Source organism: Sciurus vulgaris, assembly GCF_902686455.1.
Source record: "Sciurus vulgaris genome assembly, chromosome: X".
In the NCBI taxonomy this organism is placed as follows: Eukaryota; Metazoa; Chordata; class Mammalia; order Rodentia; family Sciuridae; genus Sciurus; species Sciurus vulgaris.
Genome location: NC_136471.1, coordinates 79,940,264 through 79,967,324, shown reverse-complemented (window position 1 = coordinate 79,967,324; position 27,061 = coordinate 79,940,264). Strand labels below are relative to the sequence as shown.

Genomic DNA, 27,061 nt, shown 5'->3' with positions numbered 1-27,061 from the left:
CCTTCCACTTTCTTCCTTTCTTTGCTTTTTTCTGTTGCTCCTTCAAAATTTCTTTGCAGTTCACCTTATCCTAGACCCAATTCCTTCCAGTTGGCAAAATCATTGCCATCTTTCTTGGAATGTCCTTTTGAGGCACATTTCACCCCACAATAGCACCCTCTCTTCCACAGGATCTTCCCCGATTGCCCCAGAGCTGGGGGTGCTTCTATCTTCTGTGCACCCCATAGCACCCTGAGCAGGTGTCTCTTTTCCATCCACTTCCCACAGTAGACTGTGGGTTTCTTTTCTGTTTCTTTTTGTTACTGGAAATTAAACCCAGGGGTGCTCTACTACTGAACTGCAGCCTCAGTCCTTTTTATTATTAATTTTTTTTAGTTTTGAGACAGGATCTTGCTAAGGTGCCAAGGCTGGCCTAGAACTTTTGATACTCCTGCCTCAGTCTCCTGAGTCTCTGGGATTATAGGTGTGTACCACCACACCTGGCTGGACTGTGGGTTTCTTTTTTAAAAAATAATTTTATTTGTAGATGGACACAATACTTTTATCTTATTTATTTATTTTTATGTGGTGCTGAGGATTGAACCCAGTGCCTCACACATTGCTAGGCTAATGCTCTTCCACTGAGTCACAACCCCAGCCCCTGGATTGTGGGTTTCTTGGAGATGCAAATCATGTCATCCTGAAATAGTTGCAAATGAAATTGGCAGACCTTTGTGCTTCTTGGTCACCTTTCCTTCATTTTTGTTTACTTTGCCAAGTTTTGGTTGGTTGGTAGAAATGAAACTGGGAAATCCTGAGTGCTGGAGGTTTAGGGTTTCTCTGTGGTTCTGCTTCTCTTCTTCCTGCTCATTCTATTTTCCCTGGTGCTTATGTTATACTTGTCCATCGAGCTTAAGAGTGCTCCAGCTCAGCCAGCATGTTTGGGGGAGGAAAAGGCAGTCAATCAAGGTTTTGGCCAAGCCCTGCCAGCCCATTCTTTTGGAGGCACCAGGAGTACTGATCTCCCTTATCAGTTCCACAAGAAATTGCTTGAGCATCTTCTCTGCACCAGGCCCTGAGCTGATATTAGGAAAATAGACAGAAAACAGTCTGGTCCTGCCCTGCCTCTGGCTCCAAATATGACCTTCAGGCCTTTCTAGATCTCCCCCATTCACCTCCCTGAAAGTGGAGGGGAGGGGAGACCTGATCTGTAAGGAGTTGAAAGATCTGGATATCATAGGTCTCATCTGTCCTGGGAATTCCAGGCCCCCCTACATCTGCTTTCCCCTAGAAAACCCAGGCCTTCCTCTCTTACCTATCTCCTTTCTCCCTTGAAAATTCTGAGCAGACATGTTCCAACACATCTCCCCCTCTATGCAACACTAAGAAGTAGCTTGAGAATCCCAGCTAGCCCAGGAGGAAGAAAAGAAAGAGGAGGAAGAGAGGAAGCCATGGCATGTAAGGTACATGGGGGAATGGAACACCCTGACATACCAAAAAAGTTCCCTAATCCCAATTCTGAAGATCATGTTAATTCTTCTAATCATGGAGGCCAAACTAGAGAGGGAGAAGAGAAGATAGAGCTGTGCTTATTTTCCTAGAAAGGGATAAGGGATCAATGTCCCTTGCACTCATAGGACATTCAATATTACTTTTGTATTTGATTTTCCCAGTAACCCTTTTGGTTACATTTAACATTTTTTTTAGCTCCTTCTGTATTCAATGCCTTAGGCTGGGAACATTGGCCTTTTCTGAAGGACACTTCACAAACTCACGTGCACAGACATTTTTTGTGATTTATGTTTTGTTTTGTTCTTGATACTAGAGATTGGACTCAAGGGCTCTCTACCACTGAGCTATATCTCCAGCCCCTTTCATTTTTTGGTTTTAATGTCTGTCTCCTCCACTAGACTGTAAGTTCAATAAAGGCAGGAATTGTGCCTGTTTTCATCCCAATTGAATCCTCAACATATAACAGTACCTAGCAAACAGTAGTCACTCCATAGGCAGTGACAAGAAAAGTAAATACAGAGGTCTGGGACCTGGGGACAATCTTTTATTTCCCAAAGTCTTGTGTGCTGAATCAAACCTTTTAACCTGAAACACAGTAGTTGTTTAATAACCATGAATTAATCTAAATGAATAATAATAATAGGAAATACTTATATAGTGCCTACTATGTACCATGCTCTATGCTAAGAACTTCATATTCATTCACTCATTTAATCCTCAGTAAAACCCTGTTAAGTAAGTACTCTCATTATCCCCATTTTACAGATGGGGGAAATTAAGGCATAGGGGTTCACCCACTTGTAAGTGACAAAGCTGAGATTTGAACTCTAGCTCTCTGACTCTAAAGTTCATGATCCTAACCACTACACTTACTTTCAAAAGCAAATGCTCACAGGGAGCGTGAGAGAGAGAGACAGAGACAGACAGAGAGACAACAAGCTCAATTTCCAAAGGGAATTTTCACAGGTGGAGCTAGGACTGGAAGCTAGTCTGCTCTCTGTGCAATGTTCCTCCTGCTTTGCCATACTGGATCTGGCTGCTGATACACAGCCCCTGGGAATGGAGGCACAAATAGGGATTTGGGAAGTCTAATTATTTGTGCAGATTAACAGCCTTAGGTGGACTAGGCAGCTCTCACCAGAAAATAGGCAGAACCAGAGTAGTCACTAGGGCAGATAGAAGTGTCACTACCAGGTTCCTTTTCTTTTTCTTTTTTTATTTTTTTGATTTATTCATTTTTGCAGTACTAAGGATTGAAGCCAGGGGCACTCAACCACTGAGCTACATCTCTAGCCCTTTTTAAATTCTGAGATGGGGTTTTGCTAAGTTGCTGAGGCTGGCATCCAACTTGCAATCCTTTTACCTCAGTCTCCCAAGTCACTGAGATTACTGGCATGCACCACCATGCTCAACTACCATGTCCCTTTCCTGGAACAGGGACAGATGGTGGGCTGCTTTTTAGAGGTCCTAATTGAGGCCTAATCTGTTTTTTTTTTTTTTTTACACTAACTTATCACACATGTCCTTACCACAGCTAAAGCCACCTAAGGCCATTTCTGCCACATTTAAATTGGGCATGCATGGAGAAAGGATACCTATTGGGGAGACGAGATAGTCTGATCTGCAACCTGGCATGTGTGTAGGAAGTTGGGGTGGGGCAGCGAGTAAGGAGTGAACTGGAGGAAAGGTTTGGTCAAGGCTGACAAAACTCCAGCAGCTAAGCCCAGTGATAAGAGATTATAGCAAAGCAACTATAATCAACTCAGCTTAAGAAGTTCAGAGCTTCTGCTTGGGCTTCTTGCCACAAGAGAACAGCACAATGACTATGACCTTTTTCTCCAGGCTAGATCTTCAGGAGGGCCTCCGAACACTCTCTGTTATGCAGTGGATTCCAGTCTATGTAATTTTAGGTGAGTAAATCCCAAAGGCTGGGGAGCACATGGGAGCAGATCAAGAGGCTAGACACCCTCAGATGAGGAGGGCTCTGATGTGATCATCTGACTGGTTCCCTCCATCCTGGGGGGAAGGACTAGGCTGCTGGCACAAAGGCCAGGAGTGAGGCTGTAATTTTTCTGGTTTAAAGATTATTTCAGCCTTTTCAGGAGCTGTCCCCTATGAAGCAGGCTGAAAAGAGTAACATTTGGGCACAGGGCAGAGGTGGTGATGGCTTGCAAAGCTGGTGTTATTAGGTAGGTGTATGGTGATTTTCTAGTATGAGACTGGAGAGAGAATTGTGAAAAATCTGAGGGCTGTCTTAGTGACTCATTGAACAGAATTTTGAGAAAGGGCCACTTGTTTGGTGAACTGAGGGCACAACAGTCATCAATATAGAACAAATGGGTTGACTGCCACAAGCTCTGGCCAGCCAGAAACCAGGGCTGTGTTGGATATCAATTATAGGGCCAAGCTTGGAAACCAGATGAGAAGAAATAATGTCATTCTGAAGGATGAACAGGTAGAAAACAGCTGGCTCCAATCCTTGGGAAGCTATATGACTCCTTAGAATAGAGGATCTTAAACAGGGTTCTGCAGACCAAGAATTTGAGGTTAACTGTAGGACTTTGAATTTGGCTCAAAAGAAATATATCTTTCCTTTCACTAACCTCTAGTGGAAGTGGAGCATATCCTTCAATGATGAATGTAGGCAATAAACCCCAGAAGTGTCAGCAGCCCCTGTGACTTTGTAAAGAGCAGACACTACAGAGATTTGCATTTCATATTAAAGTTGTTACAGGCATCTTGAAATTTCATTTATGCCCATTACTGCTTCAAAATTCCAGTACTTATTGGAAATGCTGATAAATCTGGTTATTTATGCATAAACCAAGAAGTCAATATTGGTTACTATTATCACATTTTGAGTAATATTGTGATAACTATATTTTAACATTATGGGGTTTTTGTATGTATGTGTACCTTATTTGTGCATTTAAAAATATTTTTCAGAGAAGGAGTCCATAAACATTACCAGATTGCCAGGGAGGTCCATGCTCCCTGCAAAAGATAAAGACTTACTATACCTTATTAAAAAGGAAATTCTCTATTTGGGTGGCTGAGGCAAGAGGATCAAAAGTTTGAGACCAGCCTTGGGAATTTAGGGAGATGCTGACTCAAAAGATAAAAGGGGTCAGGGATATAGCTCAGTGATAGAAGCACCCCTGGATTCAATTCCCAGTGCCACAAAAATAAATAAGTAGATAGATAATTGATTGATTGACAGATAGATAGACAGATAGTAAAATGGAATCATGCGTGAGCTCATCAATTGTTTGCCTCTAGCAGTAGAAAGAAAAGAAAGTTAATTTTTGTAAACTTATTTGTTTATAGTTTTCCATAGTTTTTGTTTTCCTATGCATTTTACCTTAACTTCCTCAAAGAGACCCCTTTGCTAAATTCCAGTCCTCAGCTAGAAAAGTGAGGGGCAAGGGAATTTCCTAAGAGAAATATACATAGCAGGAGCAGCCATCATTTCAAGTCTGGAACCCAAAAAGAGTGAGCAAAGAGGGACCAGAGAGAGAGCAAGGGAAAGAGGTCAGGGGAGGAAGAGCTGAGTGCTGGGGGTATGGCTCAGTGGTAGAGCACCTGCCTGACTTGCCCTGGGTTCAATCCCCAGCACCACAAAATTGAAATAAAAGTTAAAAAATAGGAAGGAAGAGGAGCTGTGTAAGTGGATCCTTTTAGGCTCATGGTGTCTTCTATACAAGAAGGCCTTAGTATAATACTTGAACACAAATGCCCAGATTATCTAGGTTCTCTGGGGTGGCTCTCTTCATTAAAATGGTCCTATTTTTCTCCCAGAAAATAACTTCCTTAAGTATTTTTTTTCTCTATTCCTTTTCCCCGCTCAAAGGGCACTGTCTCTGGGCAGGGAAAGAACTGAGCGAATATCAGGCAACTGAATAGGTAAGGGACAAAGAAGGTGAAGAATAGCCTCCTGCATGCTAAATCTCTCCAACTTCCGGTGGTCCTGAAAGAGCTGAAGGAGTGGAGTGGGCATGTTAGGGACACATGTTGTGTCATCAGTGAAATCACATAATAATAAATGTGAATGTTGTCTTTTGCTGCATTTTAAAGGTTGTTTTCTATTGTGATAAAATACACAGAGCATCAAATTTATCATTTTAACCATTTTAAAGTCTGTAGTTCAGCAATGTTCAGTACATTCACCACCAATCCTCTCCTGAATTTTTCATTTTCTCAAACTGAAAATCTGCATCATTGAACACTAACTACCCAATTTTCTTTCCTTCCAGCTACTAACTAACATTCTACTTTCTGTGTCTATGAATTTGCCCATTCTAGGTACTACATGTAATGGAATCATAGGGTATTCATCTTTTTTGACTGACTTATTTCACTTAGTATGTTATTAAGGTTCCTCCATATGGTAGCATGTGTCAGAATTTCCTTTCTTAATTTTGAGAGTGGGTCTTGCTATGTTGCTGAGGTTGGCCTCAAACTCAAGATCCTCCTGCCTCAGTCTCCCAAGTAGAAGAAAATTTCCTTCCTTTATGAAGCTAAATCATATTACCTTGTATGGATACACTAAATATCATGTATGCATTCATCCATTGATAGATACTTCTGCTTTTTGGCTATTTTAAATAATGCTACTGTCAAAATGAATGCATAAACTGGGTATGATGGCACACTCCTGTAATCCCAGCAACTCAGTGGAATTGCTGGATCATATGGTAATTCTGTTTTATTTATTTATTTATTTATTTTTGAGGAACTTCCAACGCGTTTTCCACAGTGGCTATACCGTTTTACATTTCTAACAACAGTGAACAAGGGTTTAAATTCTCCACATCCTCAGCAATTCTTTTTTTTTTTTTTTTTTTTTTTTTTGTGCTGAGTATTGAACCCAGGAGCTCTTTACCACTGAGTTACATCCCCAGCCCTTTATAGTTTTTGAGACAGGGTCTCGCTAAGTTGCTTAGGGTCTCATTAAGTTGCTGAGGCTGACCTGAAATTGTGATCCTCCTGCCTCAGCCTCCAAATCACTAGGATGATAGATGCACATCACCACAACCAGCAACACTCTTATTTTTTGTTGCTGTTGTAACCATCCTAATGGGTGTGAAATGATATTTCATTGTGGTTTTGACTTGCTTGTTGGTCATTTGTCTTGATTTCTTATATTTATTTAGGTACCCAGGATTGATCCCAGGACCCCTTAACCACCGAGCCATATCCCTAGACTTTTTTATTTTTTAATTTGAGACAGGGTCTTGCTAAGTTGCTTAGGGCCTCACTAAATTGCTGAGGCTGGCTTTGAACTTGCAACCCTCCTGCCACAGTCTCCTGAACTGCTGGGATTTATAGGCACTATTCCATTTGTCTTTCTCTACTACTTTCAATGTTAAACATCCTGATTCTGTTCATTTAGTGATTATGCTAGAAATTGTAAGAATCCTGGGTCTTGGAGATTACCAAGATAGCTATGTCATCTACCAAGGTGTGATGCCCACAGAGATTAAAATCTGTTCTCCAATAGTTATATAGAGCAAGCATTAAATATAAGACATTGTGCTGCCTTTTCTGAGACTACAACCATGAGTTAATTACAGGTTCTTTACTATCTAGTAACAGAGATAAATGAATCATTCATTCTAACAGTCTGCATATTTTATGTGCCAATGCTGGACACATATACAAATCACTATGTTAGACTGTTGTGAGCAAAAGAAAGAGCCATGATAAAGTGATATTAGGTTGTTAGAAAAAAAAATCAAAACTGGTTGATTGGCTCAGGAGAGTCAGGAAATGAAAGCAGAATGACATGGTAAATAGGTCATGAGTTAGTTTGACACTATTTTGGGGGAGAGTATTGGGATTTGAAAACCTGACACTAAATTGATGATCCTTCCACATTCCTTCTTCCTAAGCAGAAACCTTTAAGTTCACCTCTTGTTGTTTTTTCTCTCGCTCAGACATCCATCCTTCTTGTATATATGGGGGATTCTGCCCTCTTTAGTTCCTGGTACTACAAAAAACAGAATATAGTCTTTGGGGTCAGAGTTCTACCATCTATTTGCTATGAGATCTGGTGCAAGTAAGTCTCAATTATTTTTTTAATGTGACCTTGAGCACCCACCATAGTAGAAACAGAGCATAGTGCCAGCCTCTCAAGAATGTCCTGAAGCCTGACACATTAGTACACACCTGTAATCCAAGCAGCTCAGGGGATTTCAAGTTCAAGGCCAGCCTCAACAACTTAGAGAGACCATAAACAACTTAGTGATACCCTGTCTTAAAATAACAAATAAAAAGGGCTGGGGATGTGGCTCAGTGGTAAAGTGAATCTGTATTCAATCCCAGTACCCCCCAACCACCACCACCAAAAAAAGAAAAAAAGAAAAAAAGGAATAGCCTGAAGATCAATGAAGTGAGAAAATCTTCAACAGATGATGATTTTCTTCCTTTCTATCATATAAATTGGAGTCCAACCACTTCACCTGTCTTAGTTTCTGTTGCTATAACAGAATATTACAGACTGGATCACTTATCAACAATAGAAGTTTACTTAGCTCATAGTTCTGGAGACTGGCAAGTCAAATATCAAGGTGCCAAAATCTGGAGAGGGCCTTTTTACCACATCATCCCATGGCATAAAGCAAGAAATGTGAGGAAGTATATGCAACAGAGAGGTGCAAGAGGGAGCCATGCTCACCTTTATCAGGAAGCCACTCCTGTGATGATAGCATTTATACATTTAACACTTAAAAGTTCTCACCCCTCAAAAATGTTGTATTGGAGATTAAGTTTCCAACACATGAATTTTGAGGGACATATTCAAACTGTAGCACCACATCATGAGACTGCCAACCTTGCATTTGACCCACAGATACGTGACAATCACTTCCAAGGCAGACACCCTAGACTTTGATTTCATTGCACCTTCAGGAAGAAAAAAATAAAACTAGTTCCTAGAAAATTTAGTGGATAAGGACTATACTGCATTCCAAGCATCCCCAAGGGGCCTGTCAAGACATCCTTCACTGCTCCCTCTCCATTCTCCCTACGACTGCATTGGGCTGAAATTTTAACTCCCATGACAGCTTTCAAACTGGTCTGAGATACAGTAACCTATTCTGGGTTCCCATTGTCTCTCATCTGAATCACTAAAACTCTTAGCTGATCACCCTGCCTACAGTTTTTCTTTCTTTCTTCCCTTTTTGCAGTTCTGGAAATTGAATCTCATGCTTCATGCATGCTAGGCAAGCACTCTTAAGCTACAGCTACAGCTCCCTGCCTACAGTTTCTCTGTTTCCCACTGTTATTCCAAGTTGTCTTCCCAAAATACTGATATGATTAAGCCATTTCTCTGCTTAATAGTCTTTACTGACTACTCATTCCTTTTAGCATAAGCTCTAAAACCCACAGCTTATTTCCCAGCTTCACTTCCTGTTCTATGGCTTCCTCATGCTCCTTGTAGTTTCACAGAATTTGGTGATATTCAAAGGCCTTGGACTCTATCATCTCCAGGACTGTGTTCAAGTACTTCCTTGTGTGTGGAAGGCCTTTCCTCCACCAATCAGTCAAACTCCTACCCTTCTTCTTTAAATATTAACATCCACATGAAGCCTAGAGTTTCTGGAAGCAGGAACTTTGTTTTCTACATATATTAATATGAGTTAATACACAAAGGTGCTTAAAATAGCTCTTGGCACATAATAAATGCTACCAATTTTCTTTTTTTCAAAGTTTGGAGTGAAAATATGTGACTGCTCTGAGCCTCAGTCTCTTTATCTGTGAAATGGGAATAATAAAATTACCTATCAGAATTGTGAGAGGATTAAATAAGATAATTCTTCTTTAGGTGCTGAATGGACTGCTGTTTCATAGCAAATGCTCAATACACAGGATCAAGGAGCACACTTGCATTACTTTCATCATTTCAGAGCTTATTCCCTTCTTCCTTCTCGTCCCCAATGGTCTCCCCATGACTTTTAGCAGTGATTTCATAGGAGGCAGTCTCAGTCAATGATTGTTTTGTTTTTGTTTTTTTGATGCTGGATATTGAACATAGGGGCACTTAACCACTGAGCTGCATCCCCAGCCCTTTTTATTTTTTACTTTGAGACAGGGTCTCGCTAAGTTGTTTAGGGCCTTAGTAAATTGCTGAGGCTGGCTTTGAACTTGCCATCCTCCTGCCTCAGCCTCCTTAGCCTCCAGGATTACAGATAAGCACCACTGCATCTGCAGTTTTAGTTAATGTTTGTTGAATCATTACATTATATTTTACTCCTTTAGTTTCTTATATCTAATTTCTTTCCAATAAGTAATTATAAAGCCACTGAAAATCCTCTTTGACAAACCAGTGGTGTCCTTGGATTTCTGCAAGCATTGGGCCAACTTGGGTAATTTTGAAATGGAACTTCTCCCTGTACTACAATTCAGTGTGATAAATACATATCATGAGCAATCTGCCTGTGCCAGTTAATGACTGTTTTCAATGTTATGTCTAATAGGGAGAGGACCAGACCTATGAGGTACCAGCTACACAAACAGACCAAGTGGAATAAGGAGAGACAGGAACACATTAGCATGTTAGGAGTAAGCAGAGGAAGAAACCTTTAATTCTGCCAAGGGAATTAGCAAAGATATCACCAAGAAAGTGTAAATTAAGCTAAGCCTAGAAAGCCGAGGGAATTTTGATAAGCAGAAATTTAGGGAGAGACTAATCAAAATAAAGGAATAGCATCAAAATAGGATAAAAATTGAAAATAGAAATTAAAAAAGAGTGCCCCTTAAATATCTTCAGAGAATGAAATACTTACGAATAAACCAATAAAAACATTTATGTCGATAAACACATATAAAGAAAAGAGAAAGATCTCAAATAAACACACTAATTTTATGCCTTGAAGAACTAGAAAAACAGTAAGTTCATGGTTAGCATAAGGAAGGAAATAATAAGGATCAGAGCATAAATAAATGAAATAGAGACTAGAAAAAATTATAGAAAAGATCAACAAACGTTAAGAGTTGGCTTTTTGAAAAGATAAACAAAATTGGCTAAATTTTAGACTAATCAAGAAAAAAGAATATCAAATAAAATAAAACATGAAAGAGGATACATTATTACTGATACCACAGAAATACAGAGGATCACAAGACTAGTATGAATGATCACATGCCAGCAAATTGGATAAACTAGAAAAAATGGATACATTCCTAGATACATACAACCTACCAAGAATGAATCATGAAGAAACACAAAATCTGAACAGATCAATAATGAGTAAGGAGTTTGTGTCAATCAAAAATCTCCCAATAAGTTAAAGCCCAGAACCAGATGGCTTCATGACTGAATTCTACCAAACATTCAAAGAACAACCAATATTGCATTTTTTTTTTTTTTTTTTTTTGCAATACTGGGGACTGTACGTCTTTTGTGATATAGGGTGCTCTACCACTGAGCTACATCTCCAGCCCTTTTTATTTTTTATTTTGAGACAGGATCTTGATAAGGCTGGCCTCAAACTTGTGATCCTCCTGCCTCAGCCTTTCAAGTAGCTGGGATTAGGGACTGGGGAGATAGCTCAGTTGGTAGAGTGCTTGCCTTGCAAGCACAAGGCCCTGGGTTCAATTCCCCAGCATTGCAAAAAAAAAAAAAAAAAGTAGCTGGTATAACAAGTGTGTGCCACAGTATCAAGCACTCAACATTTCTTAAATTCTTCCAAAAAAACTGAAGAAAAGCAAACACTTCCAAACCCATTTTACAAGGCCAGCATTGCCCTGATAACAAAGGCAGGCAAGAAAGCTACAAGAAAAGAAAATTCTAGGTCCATATCCCTGATTAGAAAATAGAAGCAAAAATCCTCAACAAAATATGAGGGAACCAAATCCAATAGCATGTCAAAAATATTCACCAAAGCTGGATATGATGGTGCACACCTGTAATCCCAGCAAAGAGGCTGAAGCATAAGGATTGCAAGTTTGAGACCAGCTTGAGTCACTTAACAAGGCCCTAAGCAACTTAGCGAGAATCTGTCCCAAAATAAAATGTAACAATAATATAAAAAGAATATAAAAAGACTTGGGGATGTTGCTCAGTGGTTAAGCACCCCTGGGTTCAATCCCTAGTATGCAATACACATAACATTAATACAATGAAGGATAAAAATCATATGGTTTTCTTAATAGAAGCAAAGAAATTCAACATCCATTCATGATACAAATTCTTACCAAATTATAGAAGGAATATGTCTCAGAATAACCAAAGGCCATAAATAAAAATTCCATTGCTAACAGGTGCAGTGGCACACAACTATAATCCCAGCAGCTCAGAAGACTGAGGCAGGAGGATCACAAGTTCAAAGCCAGCCTCAGCAACTTAGCTAGGCCCCAAGCAACTTAGTAAGACCCTGTCTCAAAAAATAAAAATGGCTGGGGATGTGGCTCAGTGGTTAAGCAACCCAGGGTTCAATTCCTGGTTAAAAAAAAAAAGAAAGAAATAGCTCATTGCTGACAAAATACTCAATGGTGAAAAGTTGAAAGCTTCTCCACTAAGATTAGGAACAAGACATGGATGCCCGCTCTCACCATTTCTTTTCAGTATCGTACTGGAAGTCCTAGCTAGAACAATTAGACAAGGAAAACAAATAAAAGAAACCTAAATTGGAAAGGAAGACATTAAATTGTCTCTGTTAGCAGGTGAAATGATCTTATATATAGAAACCCTAAAGTCTCCATCTCCACCAAAAAAAACTGAACTCATAGATGAATTCAGCAAAGTGACAGAATACAAAATCAACACAGAAAAATCAGTTACATTTCTATATACTAACAATGAGCTACCCAAAAAAACAAATAAAAAATCCCCTCTTGAATGGCTTCAAAAGAACAAGGTACTTGGGAATAAATTAATTAGGAAAACAGTTAATCTAGGAGGTGAAAATACATACACCAAAAACTAAAACAATAAAAGAAATTAAAGATGACACAAATAATTAGAAAGAAATCCTGTGTTCCATGGATTGGAAGAATTAATATTGTTAAAATGTCCATACTTCTCAAAATGATCTGTAGGTTCAATGCTTATCAAGATTCCAATAGTATCTTTCACAGAAACAAAAAGAACAATCCTAAAATTCATGGGGACTACAAAAGACTCTGAAGAGCCAAAGTGATCTTGAGAAAGAAAAACAAAACTGGAGACATCACACTTATGATTTCAAACTATATTATAAAGCTATCATAATCAAAGCAGTATGGAACTAGCATTAAAAAATGGACACAGACCAAGGGAACAGAAAAAAGAACCCAGAAATAATTCCAAACATATATGGTCAACTAATCTTTTACAAGGGTACCAAGAGTACACAGTAAATAAAGGACAGTGTCTTCAATAAATGGTGTTGGACTGGAAATATGCATGCACAATAATTAAGTTGAACCTTATCTTGCACTATGTATAAAAAACTAATACAAAATTAATTAAATTCTTAAATATAAGACCTGAAACCATGAAACTCTTAGAAGAAAACATATGGGGAAAACTCCTTGATATTGACCTTGGAAATGAATTTTTGGTGGTATGACAATAAAAACAGAAAATAAAAGCAAAAATAAGTAAGTGAAAGTACACCAAACTAAAAAAGCTCTGTGAAGCAAAGGAAATACTCAACAAAATGATAAAGCAACATACAGAATGGAAGAAAATATCTGGGAATCATATCTGATAAAGGGTTAAAATCCAAAATTTATAAAGAACTCATGCAACTCAGTATCAGAAAGCAAATAACCTAATTTTCCAAATGGGCAAAGGACCTGAATAGACATTTTTCAAAAGAAAATATGCAAATAGCTAACAAGTATATGAAAAGATGTTCAATGTTATTAGCTATCAGGGAAACACAAATCAAAACCACAGTGAAATATCATCACATACCTATTAGTATAGTTATTATCAAAAAGACAAAGAGGACACACACTGGTAATTCCAGCCACTGGAGAGTCTGAGAAGGAACACTGCAAGTTTGAGGCCAGCCTGTGCCACTCAGCAAGACCCTATCTTGAAATAAAAATAGTAAGGGCTGGGAATGTGGCACAGTGGTAGAGCACCCCTGGGTTCAATTCCAAGTAAAGAAAAAAAAAAGACAAGAGATAAAAAGAGGGAAGAGGTATTGACTACACCATGGAAAAAAAGGAAATCTTTGTATACTGTTGATGGAATTTAAATGGTACAGTCATTATGAAAAACTGCAGAGATAATGAATTCAGTATGATGAAGAAATATCTGCACTTTCATGTTCATTGCAGCACTATTTACAATAGCCAAGACATGAAACCAAACTAAGGGTCCCTCAATAGATGAATGGATAAAGATAATGTGACACACACACACACACACACACACACACACACACACACACAGGAATATTATTCAGCCATAAAAGTAGGAAATCCTGTCTTCAGCAACAACATGGATGAACATGGAAGATATTAGGTTAAGTGAAATAAGCTAGACACAGAAAGATAATTATAGCATGATCTTACTTATATTAGGAATTCAAAATAGTTGAACTCAGCTGGGCACTGAAGGTGAACCTGTAGACCTAGCTACTCAGGAGGCTGAGGCAGGAGGATTGCTTGAGCCCAGGAGTTCCAGGCCAGCCTGGGCAAGATATCAAGACCCTATCTGTTAATGAAAATGTTGAACTCATAGAAGCAGAAGGTAGAATGGTAGTTGCCATGGGCTGAAATAGGGGAAAATATGCAGAGATATTTTTCAAAGAATACAAAATTTTAGTTATAAGATGAATAAGTTCTGGGCATCTAATGTACAAAATGGGGACAATAATTAATAGTACTATATTGTTTACTTAAAGTTTGATAAGTGAGTAGATCTTAAGTATCTTCACCCCCCCACACACACACAAAGTTGTGGTGATGCATTGGTTAATTTGATTCTGGTAATGGTTACATAAATACACATATATCAAATCATCCTGTATACCTTGAATATACAGAATTTTTATTTGTTAATTATAACTTCAAATGATTCATATATCTAAACATAAAACAGCAAGCTGAAAACATTTAGTAATAATACAGGAGAAAACCTCAATGACCTGAGGTTAGGACAAGAATCAGATTTGACATCAAAAGCACAATCTAGTTAGGTATGGTACAGAATAGCTGTAATACCAGTTATTCTGTAGCCTGGGGCAGAAGGATTGTAAATTCTAGGCTACCCTCAGCAACTTAACAAGACCCCATCCCCCCAAAATAAAAGGGCTAAGTGGTAGATCGGTCCCAGATTCAGACCCAGTACCCCCCCACACACATACACACACACACACACACACACACACACACACACACACAATCTACAAAAGAAAAAAGAAAAATCACCAAAATCAAAAGGTTTCACACTAAGGAAGAGATTCCCATTAAGAGAAAGAAAGGACAGACAAGGACTGGGAGAAAATATTTGCAAATCACATATTAGAACAAAGATTTGTATTTAAAATGTATAAGCATCTCCCCAAAGTCAATAGTAAGAAAACAAATAACCCAGTTGAAAAATGGGCTAAAGATTTGAACAGAAGCTTCACTAAAGAGGAAACACAGAAGGCAGGTAAGCAAAGGAGAAACTACTAAGCATCATCAGCAATCATAAATGCAAACTAGAATGATGATGAGCTATAATTGCACATCTACTAGAATGGCTTGGTTAGCTCAGTACAAACTAAATTAGAAACCTATGGGGCTAGGGATGTGGCTCAGTGATAGAGTATTTGCCTAGCATACCTGAGGCTCTGGCTCAATCTCCAGCAATGTAATTTAAATAAAAGGGAACCTATGTATATGAACCTCATTCTTGATAATCCCCTTCAAGTTCCTTCACTTGACTGTGAACAAAATGTTGGAACCATCTCCTGGTCTCAATATCATGCCTAAGGGAGTGTCACACACACTCCCTTACACACAAGTGCTTATTTTTCATCACTCCTTCCCCAGATACCTTTGCTTTATGTTATGAAATCCCCTGTTCTGTGATCTTTAGTATTTCCAGCTTGGGCCTCTGTTTCTTCTATCTCTTTATTAATTTTTATTACAGCTTTATAGTTGTACAAAGTAGTTGGGTTCATCCTGACAAAGTCATACATGCATGGAATTCGATTTCAGTTCATAAAGTTCCCCTTTTCCCTCAGGTCCTCTCTTCCCTCCCCAATTTCCTTTCCTCCACTAAACTTCCTTTCCCTCATCTTCCTCACTGAGTCACATTCCCAGTCCTTTTGTTTTTTGCTAGAGGCGGGGACGGTTTCTGGGGATCAAACTCAGGGGCACCCGACCACTGAGCCACACACACTCCCAGCCCTCCTTTGTATTTTATTTAGAGACAGGGTCTCACTGAGTTGCTTAGCGCTTTGCTTTTGTTGAAGTTGGCTTTGAACTCACCATCCTCCTGCTTCAGGCTCTGGAGCTGCTGGGATTACAGACATATGCCACCACACCTGGTTATTTAGTTATATTTGATTGGTTCTTTTTACTAATGCATAAAGGTGAAATTCCCTGTGGCATATTTATATATGCATATAACCTGATTTTTAAAGAATTCATTCTGCATTGCCTCCCCTAACCCATTCTTCCACTCTGCGTCTTGATATCCTTCTTCTACATTACTGATCTTCCCTTATCTTCATGATATCCTTCAATCCCACTTGTGTCACCCTGCATTACACTGATGACATTCAAACAGGCTAGATCTGAAAGGCTTGTTCTCTGATGATAATTCTGGTTTCCTGCAGAGTGACACCTGCAGTTCCAATAAATTCCACAGGAGGGTGTTTATACAGGTAAGAGCACCTAGACTACCTTAGGACTGGTGATTAAACCAAATATATTAGAAGGCACATAATCCGTCTGTATTTTTAAAATAACATCACATTTAAATAACACTGCACATGCTGACTAAATATTAATCACTTAAGTTGAATGTAAGGATAAAATGTTTGTTTATTTATTTATTTATTTTTCAGCCAGTCTAGATATTTGTTGGCCTATGATGTGTCAGACATGGTTGTAAATACTGAGGATTCCAACAAAAATTATTCGTAGCAGGACAGGAAAAAAATGACATACTTAGACCACCTATAATTAGAAATTTGTGTTTGTTTGTTTGTTTTTGGTATTTTAGCAATACCGGGGATGGAAGCCAGAGCCAAGCACATGCTAGGCAAGTGCTCTACCACTGATCTACACCCCTAGCCATATTATTATTATTAGTAGTAGTAGTAGTATCTTGAGACAATGTCTGGCTAAGTTGCTCAGGCTGGCCTCATACTTATGATTTTTCTGCCTCAGCCTCCCAAATTTCTGGGATTACAGGTGAATGCCACTATGCCCTGCTCATAACATGACTTTTTAAAGCAATGCCCATTACATCTTTTTCCTGCTATTTTCATCTGTGTCCCAAATGCAAGAGACAAGCCTGTTGGTAACTCTTGAGTTTCTTTTGCTTCTCTTACACTTTCATTTATCATGATGTGGCAGCTGGTCAAAGAAGTCATTCCCTTAGTCAGGTCTTTTTTTTTCTTATTCATGATATGTGTAATTAGCCCCTCTTTTCCATGAATGCACATTTAAAAATGGAATGTCGCTCAGTGGTAGAGCACTTGTATAAGATGCAATGCACAAGGCCCTGAGTTCAATCCCCAACATGGCAAAAACTAAATAAAAATAAAAATGGCATTCATTTCCCAAAACTATAAGATGTACTATGCTTGCATTTCACAGCAACAGAGACAGAGATAAATTGCTAACAGGGATAAATTTTTCCCTTTTGAGCTTTCATAACATTTTGAAAGGGTAAAAACAACACAGTCAAGCAATTTCTAATCTGCATTTTCTTCTCAGTATCAAATAGCCTGTATACTGTAGGCAAGCTCTCTGCCCACATATATACAGACTTAGTAGTTCAGCAAAGGAAGGAGGGTCAAGATTTTATAAAGAATTCCCTGAGGACTGGGGGTTTAGCTCAGTTGGCAGAGTGGTAGAGTGCTTGCCTTGGATGCAGAAGGCCATGGGTTCAATCCCCAGCACCACCATCACCAACAACAAAAATAACTTCCTGAGGTCCGAGAATGGGACTAATCAGTCACCAGCCCAACATGCTGTTCTTTCTATTTGCTAAGAAGTGCTGCTGTCCTTGGGCCCCAGCTGAGGGTTCTGCTCTGAGAACTTCATGATTCTGCTGTTCCCTTAGTTAAGACCTCAGCCATTGAGAGGCCTAGATCTAGGAGTTTAGAGGTCTGCCTGGATCACAGAAGAACGAGGGAAGGATACAAGGGGAGAAGGAAAGAATAGCCCACTCTGCCTTTGCTCTCCCCCTTTGGTGTGGAGTGGAGATGGTAGTTATGGGAGGTGTGCTGAAACTGGAAAGAAACTGAAGGGCATGATCCCATGTGTCTCCTCAGGGGCTATTCCCATTGTCCTCATGCCTTACCTCCTTGTGTTCACTAACTTCTGGTCCTTGGCTGTGCTCACCTTAGCCTGGCTTGCTTACGATTGGAAAACCCATAGTCGAGGTAAGTGATGGGGGCAGAATGGTGGTCCACAGATCTGTCTGTGCCACAGATGGAACTGCAGGGGTGAAGGAAGTGGCTGAAGAGTGGGGAGAAATAAAGTGGGGAGGGAAGAGGACAGAGGGCTCTGCCAGTCTGCCCACAAAGAATTAAAAGGTGCCCGTGGCCTTGAGATGTTTTCCTAAAAATTTCTGGGATGGCTCCAGAGAAACAGGGGCTTCCTGTCTTGGGAATTGGACTAGGGATGTTACTTAATGCTCTAAGGGTGTAGGGGAAGGAGATCTCCCCAAAGGCCTGAGTACTTCAGGCAGAACTCTTCACCTCTGTGAGAGGTAAAGGGACTGGCAAGTCCCGACCTGCTCTTCCCTTCCCTTTTCTACCTACAGGTGGTAGGCGGTCAGCTTGGGTACGAAACTGGACACTCTGGAAGTATTTCCAAAATTACTTCCCAATAAAGGTGACTATCTTTCTTCTGGATGCTCTTCCTTTTTGCCCAGACTCTCACCCCCGACCCAGTTCCATTTTTTCAAGGGTAGTGTTGGCTAGCAGTGAAGGTCAAGGCCCAGAAGTATAATGAAAAGCAGAGTCCCAAGATGGATGGGCAGATGGGGAAATGGATGAATAGCAGCCTTTCCCACAGTGGCAAACCCAGGTTAGCCTCTTTGACCACCATGATCCCTGGAAAGACAAGGACAATAATGACATCTCAAGAAGCAGGGATTTGAGGCTCCCATAAGGAAACATAGGCTAGCCGTTGGGGACTGATTCTACCTATCCCCTCTTTCTTCTGCCTAGCCAATGCTCTGACTCAGTCTCCCTCTAACAGCTGGTGAAGACACATGACCTTTCTCCCAAACACAACTACATCATTGTCAGCCACCCCCATGGCATTCTCTCTTATGGTGTCTTCATCAACTTTGCCACTGAGGCCACTGGCTTTGCTCGGATTTTCCCATCCATCACTCCCTTTTTAGGAACCTTGGAAGGGATCTTCTGGATCCCAATTGTGCGAGAATATGTGATGTCAATGGGTGAGTATAATAAAGTATTCAATTTTTAAATTTTATTTTTCAATTTTTATTGGAGCATTAAATTACAAATAGTATTTGGGTTTATTTTGGCAAAATAACATATGCAAGAAAATTTATTTCAATCCCTATTCCTCCTGCTTTTCCTTCTCTCCTCCCTCCCCCATTCTCCCTCTTCTCCTCTAATGATCTTCCTTTCAGTACTTCATTAATTTATTTTTGATTGGTATTTTCTCTCTCTCTCTCTGTATATATATATATATATATATATATATATATATATATATATATATGCAAAATTATTTTTGGTATAATTATTCTATTTTAGAATCTAACTAAGGGTTCCAACCTTGATTAGCCCTGGCAGTCATTCCCTGATAGAAAAGAACTTGGTAAAGATCGAATCCAGAACACGCTGGACCAGTATCAGGATGTGGCAAAGCATCTGATTCTATCCAAGATCTGGGAGGCGGGATTTGGTTGGGCAACAGAGAAAGTTACAGGCATTCATATGAGTTGCCAGGATTTCTTTCACAGGGGGAACCAGAAGGTTGAGCTCAGGATCAATGCCAAAATGCAAAGTAGAAGTTGAAAGTCAAGTATTAAAACAAAATGCAAACAAAAGTCAGGGAAGATTCACCAGACTCTTTTCTGGGATGTGAGTTGCCTTCTTTTGGCCAGTTTTCTATACATCTCTCATCTTAGGGTATCTTAAAAACACTTTAGAGTCTCTCATACCAGCTAGTATAATCTTGGTTCATGAACCTCATCTCCTGGGAACCCTTCTGCCCTTGTATGAGATGACATACCTCAGAATCCAGGACAACTTCCCCACACCAGGCTTTAAGCCAGGGAAGTATGAGAAATGTCCTACTCTTTGGATGAATATTCATCCTTCTGGACACCAGAAAACAACTGAAGCCAAACATAAAAGGTAAGATACATTTATCTGAAGGAGTCAAGTGGAATAACTAGAATCCCAGGGGATGACTCTGCTCCCCTCTGAAGTTGGCATGACCCCAGATCAGGGATCTCTCTCATTGGCCGGATCCTGGAGGCAATTACTGTCATCTCAGGAGAGAATAGAAGGTGAAACAGGGCAAAGACAGGGTTCAGAAGTGATGAAACACCATGGCTGTCATTGAACAACAAGGTGTCATCCATATTCCACTGTTCATTTCAATTTGGCTTAGGTAGGCTCCCAAGTCTGCCTACTCTTTAAAACCACCAGCCAATGGCTCCCCCTTGGCAGGTTTCCTAGGGAAAAAGCATATTGATGGTGGCTAGTCCTGATTACCTGTGAAGGAAAGAACTCTGGAGGGTCTCCAGCACTGTCAACCTGGGCAGAGTGGAAGATGGCTATAATTCACGAGTTTCAAAGACTGTTGATTTAGAAGTTAGTAGACTATGGATGGAAGTAGGCAGAGGAACTTGGTATAGTCCCAATTATATCAGCACAGACCCCCAAGTCAAGCAGCTAGCCCTAAGGACCCACCTCAGGCTAAGTCTAGCCCAGGATATGGGGGCCAAAGACAGAGGGTGGAAACAGCAATAAGTAGAAAACAGAACTGTCTCCAACAGGAAGAATCTGGAGAAAACCCTGTACCAAGTTTCTTCTACCACTTAACTCTTTGGTTTCACAGGTATATGCCCAGTGAATGAGTTGGCTCTGGAGTACTTGCTGACCAAGAAAGGCTCAGGCAATGCTGTGATTGTTGTGGTGGGTGGAGCTGCAGAAGCCCTCTTGTGCTGCCCAGGAGCCTCCACCATCTTCCTCAAAAATCGTAAAGGTTTTGTGAAACTGGCACTGAAGACAGGGTGGGTCCCTGGGTTCTGGGGCACTCTTGTTATGGTGCCAGAGGCCCTCTGTAGCCCTCTCCAAAATGGTGCCCTCCCTGGGAAACCTGTTGGGGGGGTGCCTTCTTCACTCTGGTTGTTTCCTTTTGCCCCTTCACCTCTACTGTGCCTTGGGGATGTTTGGACCTCCAGAAATATTTCAGTGGGCAATTTTCTCACTTGAAATTGGTGAAAGAATCACAGAGAACCTTTCACCTTCTGCTTATTAGCCTGGTAAGCTTGGGGTCTACGGAAGTGGGGCTTTACTCTATCCATCTACTCACTGAGAGGCCCTGAGAATCTCCAAAGGACAAGGAAGGCACTGGTTCTGGTGCTAGGAGGATTGCCAAGATGGATAAAGCAAGAACCCAAAGAACATCCAATCTGGTTTGAAAAAATATAACAGCAGTTATTCATTCAGCAGTTATCAAAAAGCTACTGTGTGTAGGGCATAGGAGTAGGCACTGAGACTCAAGAAATGAGTAAGACCTGGTCCTCACAAACTTGCAGTCCAATGTGGAAGACAGGTCCATACACATATCATTACAAAATACAATCAGAATCCAATCATTTACTACTTCAACCACTACTACCTAGTTCAAATTACCATCATACAATACTTCTAGCTACTCTCTGCCTCCCTCACTTCCAAGAGTCTATTTTTGACTGTAGCCAGAATAATTCTGTTCCTCCAGTGGCTCCCATGCCATTTGGAGCAAAACCAAAATCCTTAAAAGGGTCTAAAAGACACTTACTCATCTAGTCCTCAGCTACCTCACCTTCCTGACCTCATCACCCACTACTTCTTCCCCTTGTTTGTGCCTTTGCAGTTCCACTGGCCTCCTTGCTATTCCGCAAATAGACTACATACTCCTGCCTTAGAGTCTTGCTCTTGCTGTTCCCTCTGCCTGAAGCACTATTCCTCCACATGCTTGGTTCATTCCTGTCCCTCCTTCAAGTCTTTGCTGAAAGAGTCTTCTCAAACAGCTCTATCCTGACTCTCCTGCTTTACTGTTTTCCTGTTATATTTATCATCTTCTTACATATCATCCATTTTATTTATCTGCTATTTTAGTGTTTGTCTCTCTTCTCTTCCAGTAAAAAGGTAAGTTCCAGAGATTTTTTTTTTTTGATCCAGTGTGTTTACGGATATATTCTGAATGCTGGCATATAGAAAGAACTCAATAGATATTTGCTGAATGAATGAAGTGCATAAGGGAGATGTATACTAATTGCTATGGAAATGGAAATTTAATGGAAAGACCTTGAACCAGAGTAGAGGTTTCATAGTTCAGTGACATCTGTACTATGAATTTAAATAGGAGTTGCCAGTCAGACAAAAGGGGAGAAAGAATTCAAGCATTCCATGAGGATCTATGGCATATCAGGCACCATGTTAGGCCCTTGGGATTCAAAGGTGAATATGATACTATTCTCACCTTTGATTGGCTTGCCATCTCCTGGGGGAGTCAGACAGGAATGGAGATGACCATAATGCAGGGTAGGGCATAAGAGGGCAAGAGACAGGTCAGCACTAGATGAGGGGCACCGAAGCCACTGTTGTGGGGGTAGATTGGAGGTAGCTGAAGAAAATTTCTTCTGAGGAAAAAAATTGGAACTGATAATTGAAGGGCAAAATGGAATTAGCCACAAGAAGACAGAGGGTAGACACTTATGACAAGAAGAAGCATGAACACCCAGATGAGAGAAAACTTAGCACATTTAGTAGGGCTAAGCAGAGTACAAGGAAGGAACAGGAAGTGGGGTAGTAGCTAGCCAAGGAGGGAGGGCTGGAACACAAAGGTCATGCTAAACCCCAGAGTACACAATGAGGAATTCTGGAAGAGTTTTAATGAGGGCAGTGACATGCCTACATATGCAATTTAGGAAGATCACTCTGGATGCTGGATTCACTGAAGAGAATTAGGTGTCCTGAGATTAATTTCTTTCCATCACAGTACAAAGTGCAGCAGCTCACCTCAGAGAATTCATTTGGGAGGGTGGGGCCCTGGCAGGAATGGGACACAATGCTGGAGATGCTTGGCTGCTTAAGTTCTTGTTCTATGATGAGGAGGTTGGAGAAGTTTCTGATCTTGGACAGTTTTTCTGGGGGAGATTTTGCTTGGAGAGGTTTTGCTTCCTCAGGAATTTCATACTCTGCTTCTCTCTTTGCAGGGCATACCTTGTTCCTTCTTATTCCTTCGGTGAGAATGAGGTTCACAATCAGGAGACTTTCCCTGAAGGCACATGGATAAGGTTCTTTCAAAAAAACTGCCAGAGAGCATTCAAAAAAATCCTGGGAATAAATTTCTGTACCTTCCATGGCCGGGGCCTCACTCGTGGATCCTGGGGCTTACTGCCTTTCAATCGGCCCATTAATACTGTTGGTGAGTTTTCCTTATTCCCTGGGCTGAGTGGGTCCTTGATCCCCCCACCTCAAGTCATCAAGTCGCAGGAGCCCTGACTAACAGCTGGGATGGACAAAGGAAATTCCATAGGTGTGGCATAGTAGGGTGGGGAAGACAATTAAGCAGATAACAGTTGTGGCCATTCACAGGCGGGAGAGAGTTCAACAGCTATCAGGAGAACATCTGAGAACATCATTATTCACACACTTCACACTTCAGCTCTCTCCTGTGCTTACTCTGGTTCTCTGCAATATGGTTGAGGTTAGGTGACCAAAGCATGAAAGGCAGGATAGAGTTGGAGCAGGGGGAAAGAAAGAAGGGAGTGTAGGGCGTGGTGGTGCATGCCTGTAATCCCAGTGGCTTGGGAGGCTGAGACAGGAGAATCACAAGTTCAAAGACAACCTCAGCAATTTAGTAAGGACCTATGCAATAAATTTTTTTTTAAAAAAAGGGCTGGGAATATAGCTCAGTAATAAAGTGCCCCTGGGTTCAATCCCCAGTATAAAAAAGAAAGAAAGATAAAAAGATCAATAACAAAAAAAAAATGAAGAAAGGGAAAGGGCCCAGATACTATCAGGATGTGGCCCCCAGTGAGGGGAGGGTAGTGTGAGTTGGGGAGGGGAATCTGATGCTTCTCTCTTCTCCTTCTCCATAGTTGGGGAACCCCTGCCAATCCCCAAGATTAACATGCCTAACAAGGAGACTGTGGACAAGTACCATGCACTCTACATCAGTGCCCTGCGCAAATTGTTTGACCAACACAAAGTTGAATATGGTCTTCCTGAGACTCAGGAGTTGGCAATCATATAACAGGAGCCACATGCCCTATTACTAAATCCACAAAGCCACAAGGAATCCAAACAGAGCCATAAGAAAGGAAGAATTTGGAGAGGGGGTGGATCATAAGGATAATGACGTGATGACAACCAAGCCAGAAAGTACTTATTGAATGCAGGTTCCAAAAATGGCATCCCCTCCCAAGTGGCAGAGTCAGGTATGCGGAAAGGAACCAGAGGGGCCTGGGAGAACTGGGGAGGGCTGGCCAGCAAAAGAGGTGGCTCTATCCCCACCTCTGGGTTGTTTTAGGGCAACAACCCTGTTTAGGGGTCTCGTGAGTCACTCTAGCCAACTAACTGAAGCAATAAGAAGCCAACAAACACTGTCCTCCTAAACCTTGGTGATACCATTACTATTTAGGTTTAGGAGTGGAAGTTTTGTGTAGAAGAAGGGTAGTTTGTTTCATCTCAGGTTCTTTCCTTACAATTTGGGACTGCTACAAGGTAAACAAGGGACCTGAATTGTGGCTCACACAGACAGGATTCCCTCAGCTATGACAGAGTTTCAGATCCATCATGGAACTACATGTTTCTTCTATAAAAATAAAGCTCTAGATATATAAAACAGTATACAGTTATTTCCTAATTACTCTGTAGTTCACTACTGGGCATCCCTCAAACCTAAGATTTACCCTTCTAGCTGGAAAGTTTGTGTGTAGAAAGCTAGTTTCTTCTTCTTTATCAGTCACCCTTTATGCCACCCATGACAGAAGAGGTGAGGGAATAGAACTATAGCTACTATAGGTGTAGGAGACAGAAGCAGAAACACAGGAACTGGCACAGGTTGCTATGGAATAGCCCATCTTTGCCGATCCCATACAACCACTCTGGATAAGAAAGGAGGGAGCCACAAGACCACGCACAAGCTATAAGTTTGCTTGATGTCAGATACCTACTGTGTCCCAGAGACCATGTCATCACTTTCACAACTTTTGCCTCTTAATGCTAATGCCCTCTGAGACTGACATTGCCATCATCCCCGTTTCACAGTAGCTGAAGTTCCTACAGGTTAACAAACTTACACAAAGCCATACAATTTTGGATAGAACTAGCATTCAAATCTAGGTCTTACTAATTCCAAACCAAAGTTCTCTCCAGTGCACCACTACACGTCCCATTCCTGATTTCCTGGACAACTAGTTTTCGGCTTCTTATTCCTAAGTGAGGTCCCATGGAACTCCACCAAACTTAGTCATAAATGAAGGCAAAAATGGCATGAGTCTACTTATAGTGGCCCCAGGTTAGAGCTCAGGGAAAATAATTCATTAAAAATTATTTATGTCAATAGAATGGAACCAAAAATACAGAAACAAACCCATACATTTATGGTCAATTGATTTTCACCAAGGGAGCCAAGAGTATTTGATGGGGGCAATAGTAATCTTTTTAACTAATGATGCTGGGATAACTGGATATCCCACATGAGAAAAAAATTGAGGTTGAGCCATTACCTCACACCATATGTAAATAGTAACTCAAAATGGATCCCATACGTAAAGTGAAAGATAAAACTATTAAACTCTTGAAAGAAAACATAGGTATAAAATTTCATGATGAGTTAGGCAATGGTTTCTTAGATATGACACCAAAAGCACAGCCACAAAAGAACAAACAGATGCTGGACTCCACCAAAATGAGATACTTTTGAACTTCAAAGTGCATCATTAAGAAAGTGAAAAGATAATCCATGGAATGGGAGAAAATATTTGTAAATTGTGAATTTGATACAAATCTAGTAACCAGGATATATAAATAACTCTTACAACTCAACAAAAAAAAGAACAACAATTTTAAGCCAGGAATAGTGGAGCATGTCTATAATCCCAGTGACTTGGGAGGCCATGGCAGAAAATCAAGATCAGCCTCAGCAACTTGGTGAGACCCTGTCTCAAAATAAAAAAATGAAAAGGGCTGGGGGTGTGACTTAGGGGTAGCTCACCCCCTGAGTTCAAACTCCAGCTGCAAATAAATAAATATTTAAAAAATAAGTATAGGCAAAGCAAGATATCAAAGGAATATATTTCATCTTGAACAAAATAGGCACCTTGTTTAACAGCTATAGGAAAATAATTGAGTTGGGGGAGGGGCATCTACGGGTCTGAGAACAAAAGCATTGAAGAAACTGGCAAAGTTAACCAAAATCAGCAAAGAGAAAGACAATTTTTTGCAAACACATGTCTAATATCAATGAAACAGGACTGGACTCTAATCTAAAATGGTCAACAAATCGACAAAGCTGAGAAATATAAATTGAGGCCTGGTTATAAAACAGAGGTGATTAAATTATTAGGTTCTCAGAAGAGCTCAGTCATAAAGGTTTGATTAAAATAGGAAAAGAAGGTATCAGTGGTAGAGTTACCATAGAAGTTACCCAGCTCCAAATATTTACCATGTTTAATACATATCTCATTGACAACATTCAATTTCCAGAGAGTTAATCCCATTTTAAAATGCACTTGGGCAGGTCCTCTAGACTCACTACTCCAGGCCTTGGTTGCTCAGCTTATTGGTTATCCTCTGGCTTGTGTTAAGGAACTGGGGTGCAGCTCAGTGGCAGAGCCCTAGCATAGCATGCATGAGGCCTAGAGTTCAATCCCTGGCACTGCAAGAGAAAAAACAAACACTGTAGTTCTTGTTAAGAGCTCCTGCCATCTCCACTACCACGATTAAGAAGACACTTAAATGCAAGAACCTCAAAGTGGGACAATACATTTATAAAGACCCAAAAATAATACTATACAAGAACCAGTTAATTACAAACTATACTGCTCCTGTTCCAGCATCCAACATCACTTGTAAGGATTTCAGTGGCAATGTGACACATTGTACTGGAGGTGCGGTTGGCTTTTTCCAAGCCCATTTTTTGCTGAAATGTACATGGCTACTCAAACAAAGTGGCAGTTGCATTATCTTTTTCT

At 40.5% G+C, this 27,061-nt stretch overlaps 2 protein-coding genes across 6 annotated transcripts in view; one reads left to right on the top strand and one right to left on the bottom strand.

Moving 5' to 3' along the window:
* The window catches only part of PDZD11 (PDZ domain containing 11), a 117,026-nt gene that overhangs the window by 20,505 nt on the left and 69,460 nt on the right, over positions 1-27,061 (bottom strand). Inside the window, exon 7 of one of the 2 annotated variants that reach the window (XM_079124939.1) lies at positions 21,097-23,136. The exons of the other annotated variant lie outside the window; for it this stretch is intronic. Within the exon in view, the coding sequence (XP_078981065.1) occupies positions 23,123-23,136 (14 nt within the window). The 3' untranslated portion in view covers positions 21,097-23,122. Of the gene's footprint in view, positions 1-21,096; positions 23,137-27,061 lie in introns of those variants that run through there. 2 annotated transcript variants of the gene reach the window in all.
* DGAT2L6 (diacylglycerol O-acyltransferase 2 like 6) lies at positions 621-26,962 on the top strand. Of its 4 annotated transcripts, XM_079124927.1 has the most exons (8): positions 621-3,401; positions 5,342-5,394; positions 17,928-18,038; positions 18,422-18,492; positions 18,862-19,066; positions 20,707-20,881; positions 23,075-23,286; positions 23,963-26,962. In XM_079124927.1, the coding sequence occupies exons 3-8, from the start codon at positions 17,948-17,950 to the stop codon at positions 24,115-24,117; spliced, it is 909 nt and encodes a 302-aa protein (XP_078981053.1). In that variant the 5' UTR covers positions 621-3,401; positions 5,342-5,394; positions 17,928-17,947; the 3' UTR covers positions 24,118-26,962. The 4 variants fall into 4 exon arrangements, with proteins under 4 accessions (XP_078981053.1, XP_078981052.1, XP_078981054.1 ...); XM_079124926.1 differs by lacking the exon at positions 5,342-5,394; XM_079124928.1 differs by having other exon boundaries at positions 621-5,394.

Excerpts from the sequence above, each read along its gene's own strand:
- DGAT2L6 (XM_079124926.1), top strand. The coding sequence starts at position 3,311 with ATGACTATGACCTTTTTCTCCAGGCTAGATCTTCAGGAGGGCCTCCGA. Across the intron at positions 19,067-20,706 it reads AGAATATGTGATGTCAATGG|GTATATGCCCAGTGAATGAG; the intron begins GTGAGTATAATA and ends TTGGTTTCACAG. Across the intron at positions 20,882-23,074 it reads AAACTGGCACTGAAGACAGG|GGCATACCTTGTTCCTTCTT; the intron begins GTGGGTCCCTGG and ends CTCTCTTTGCAG.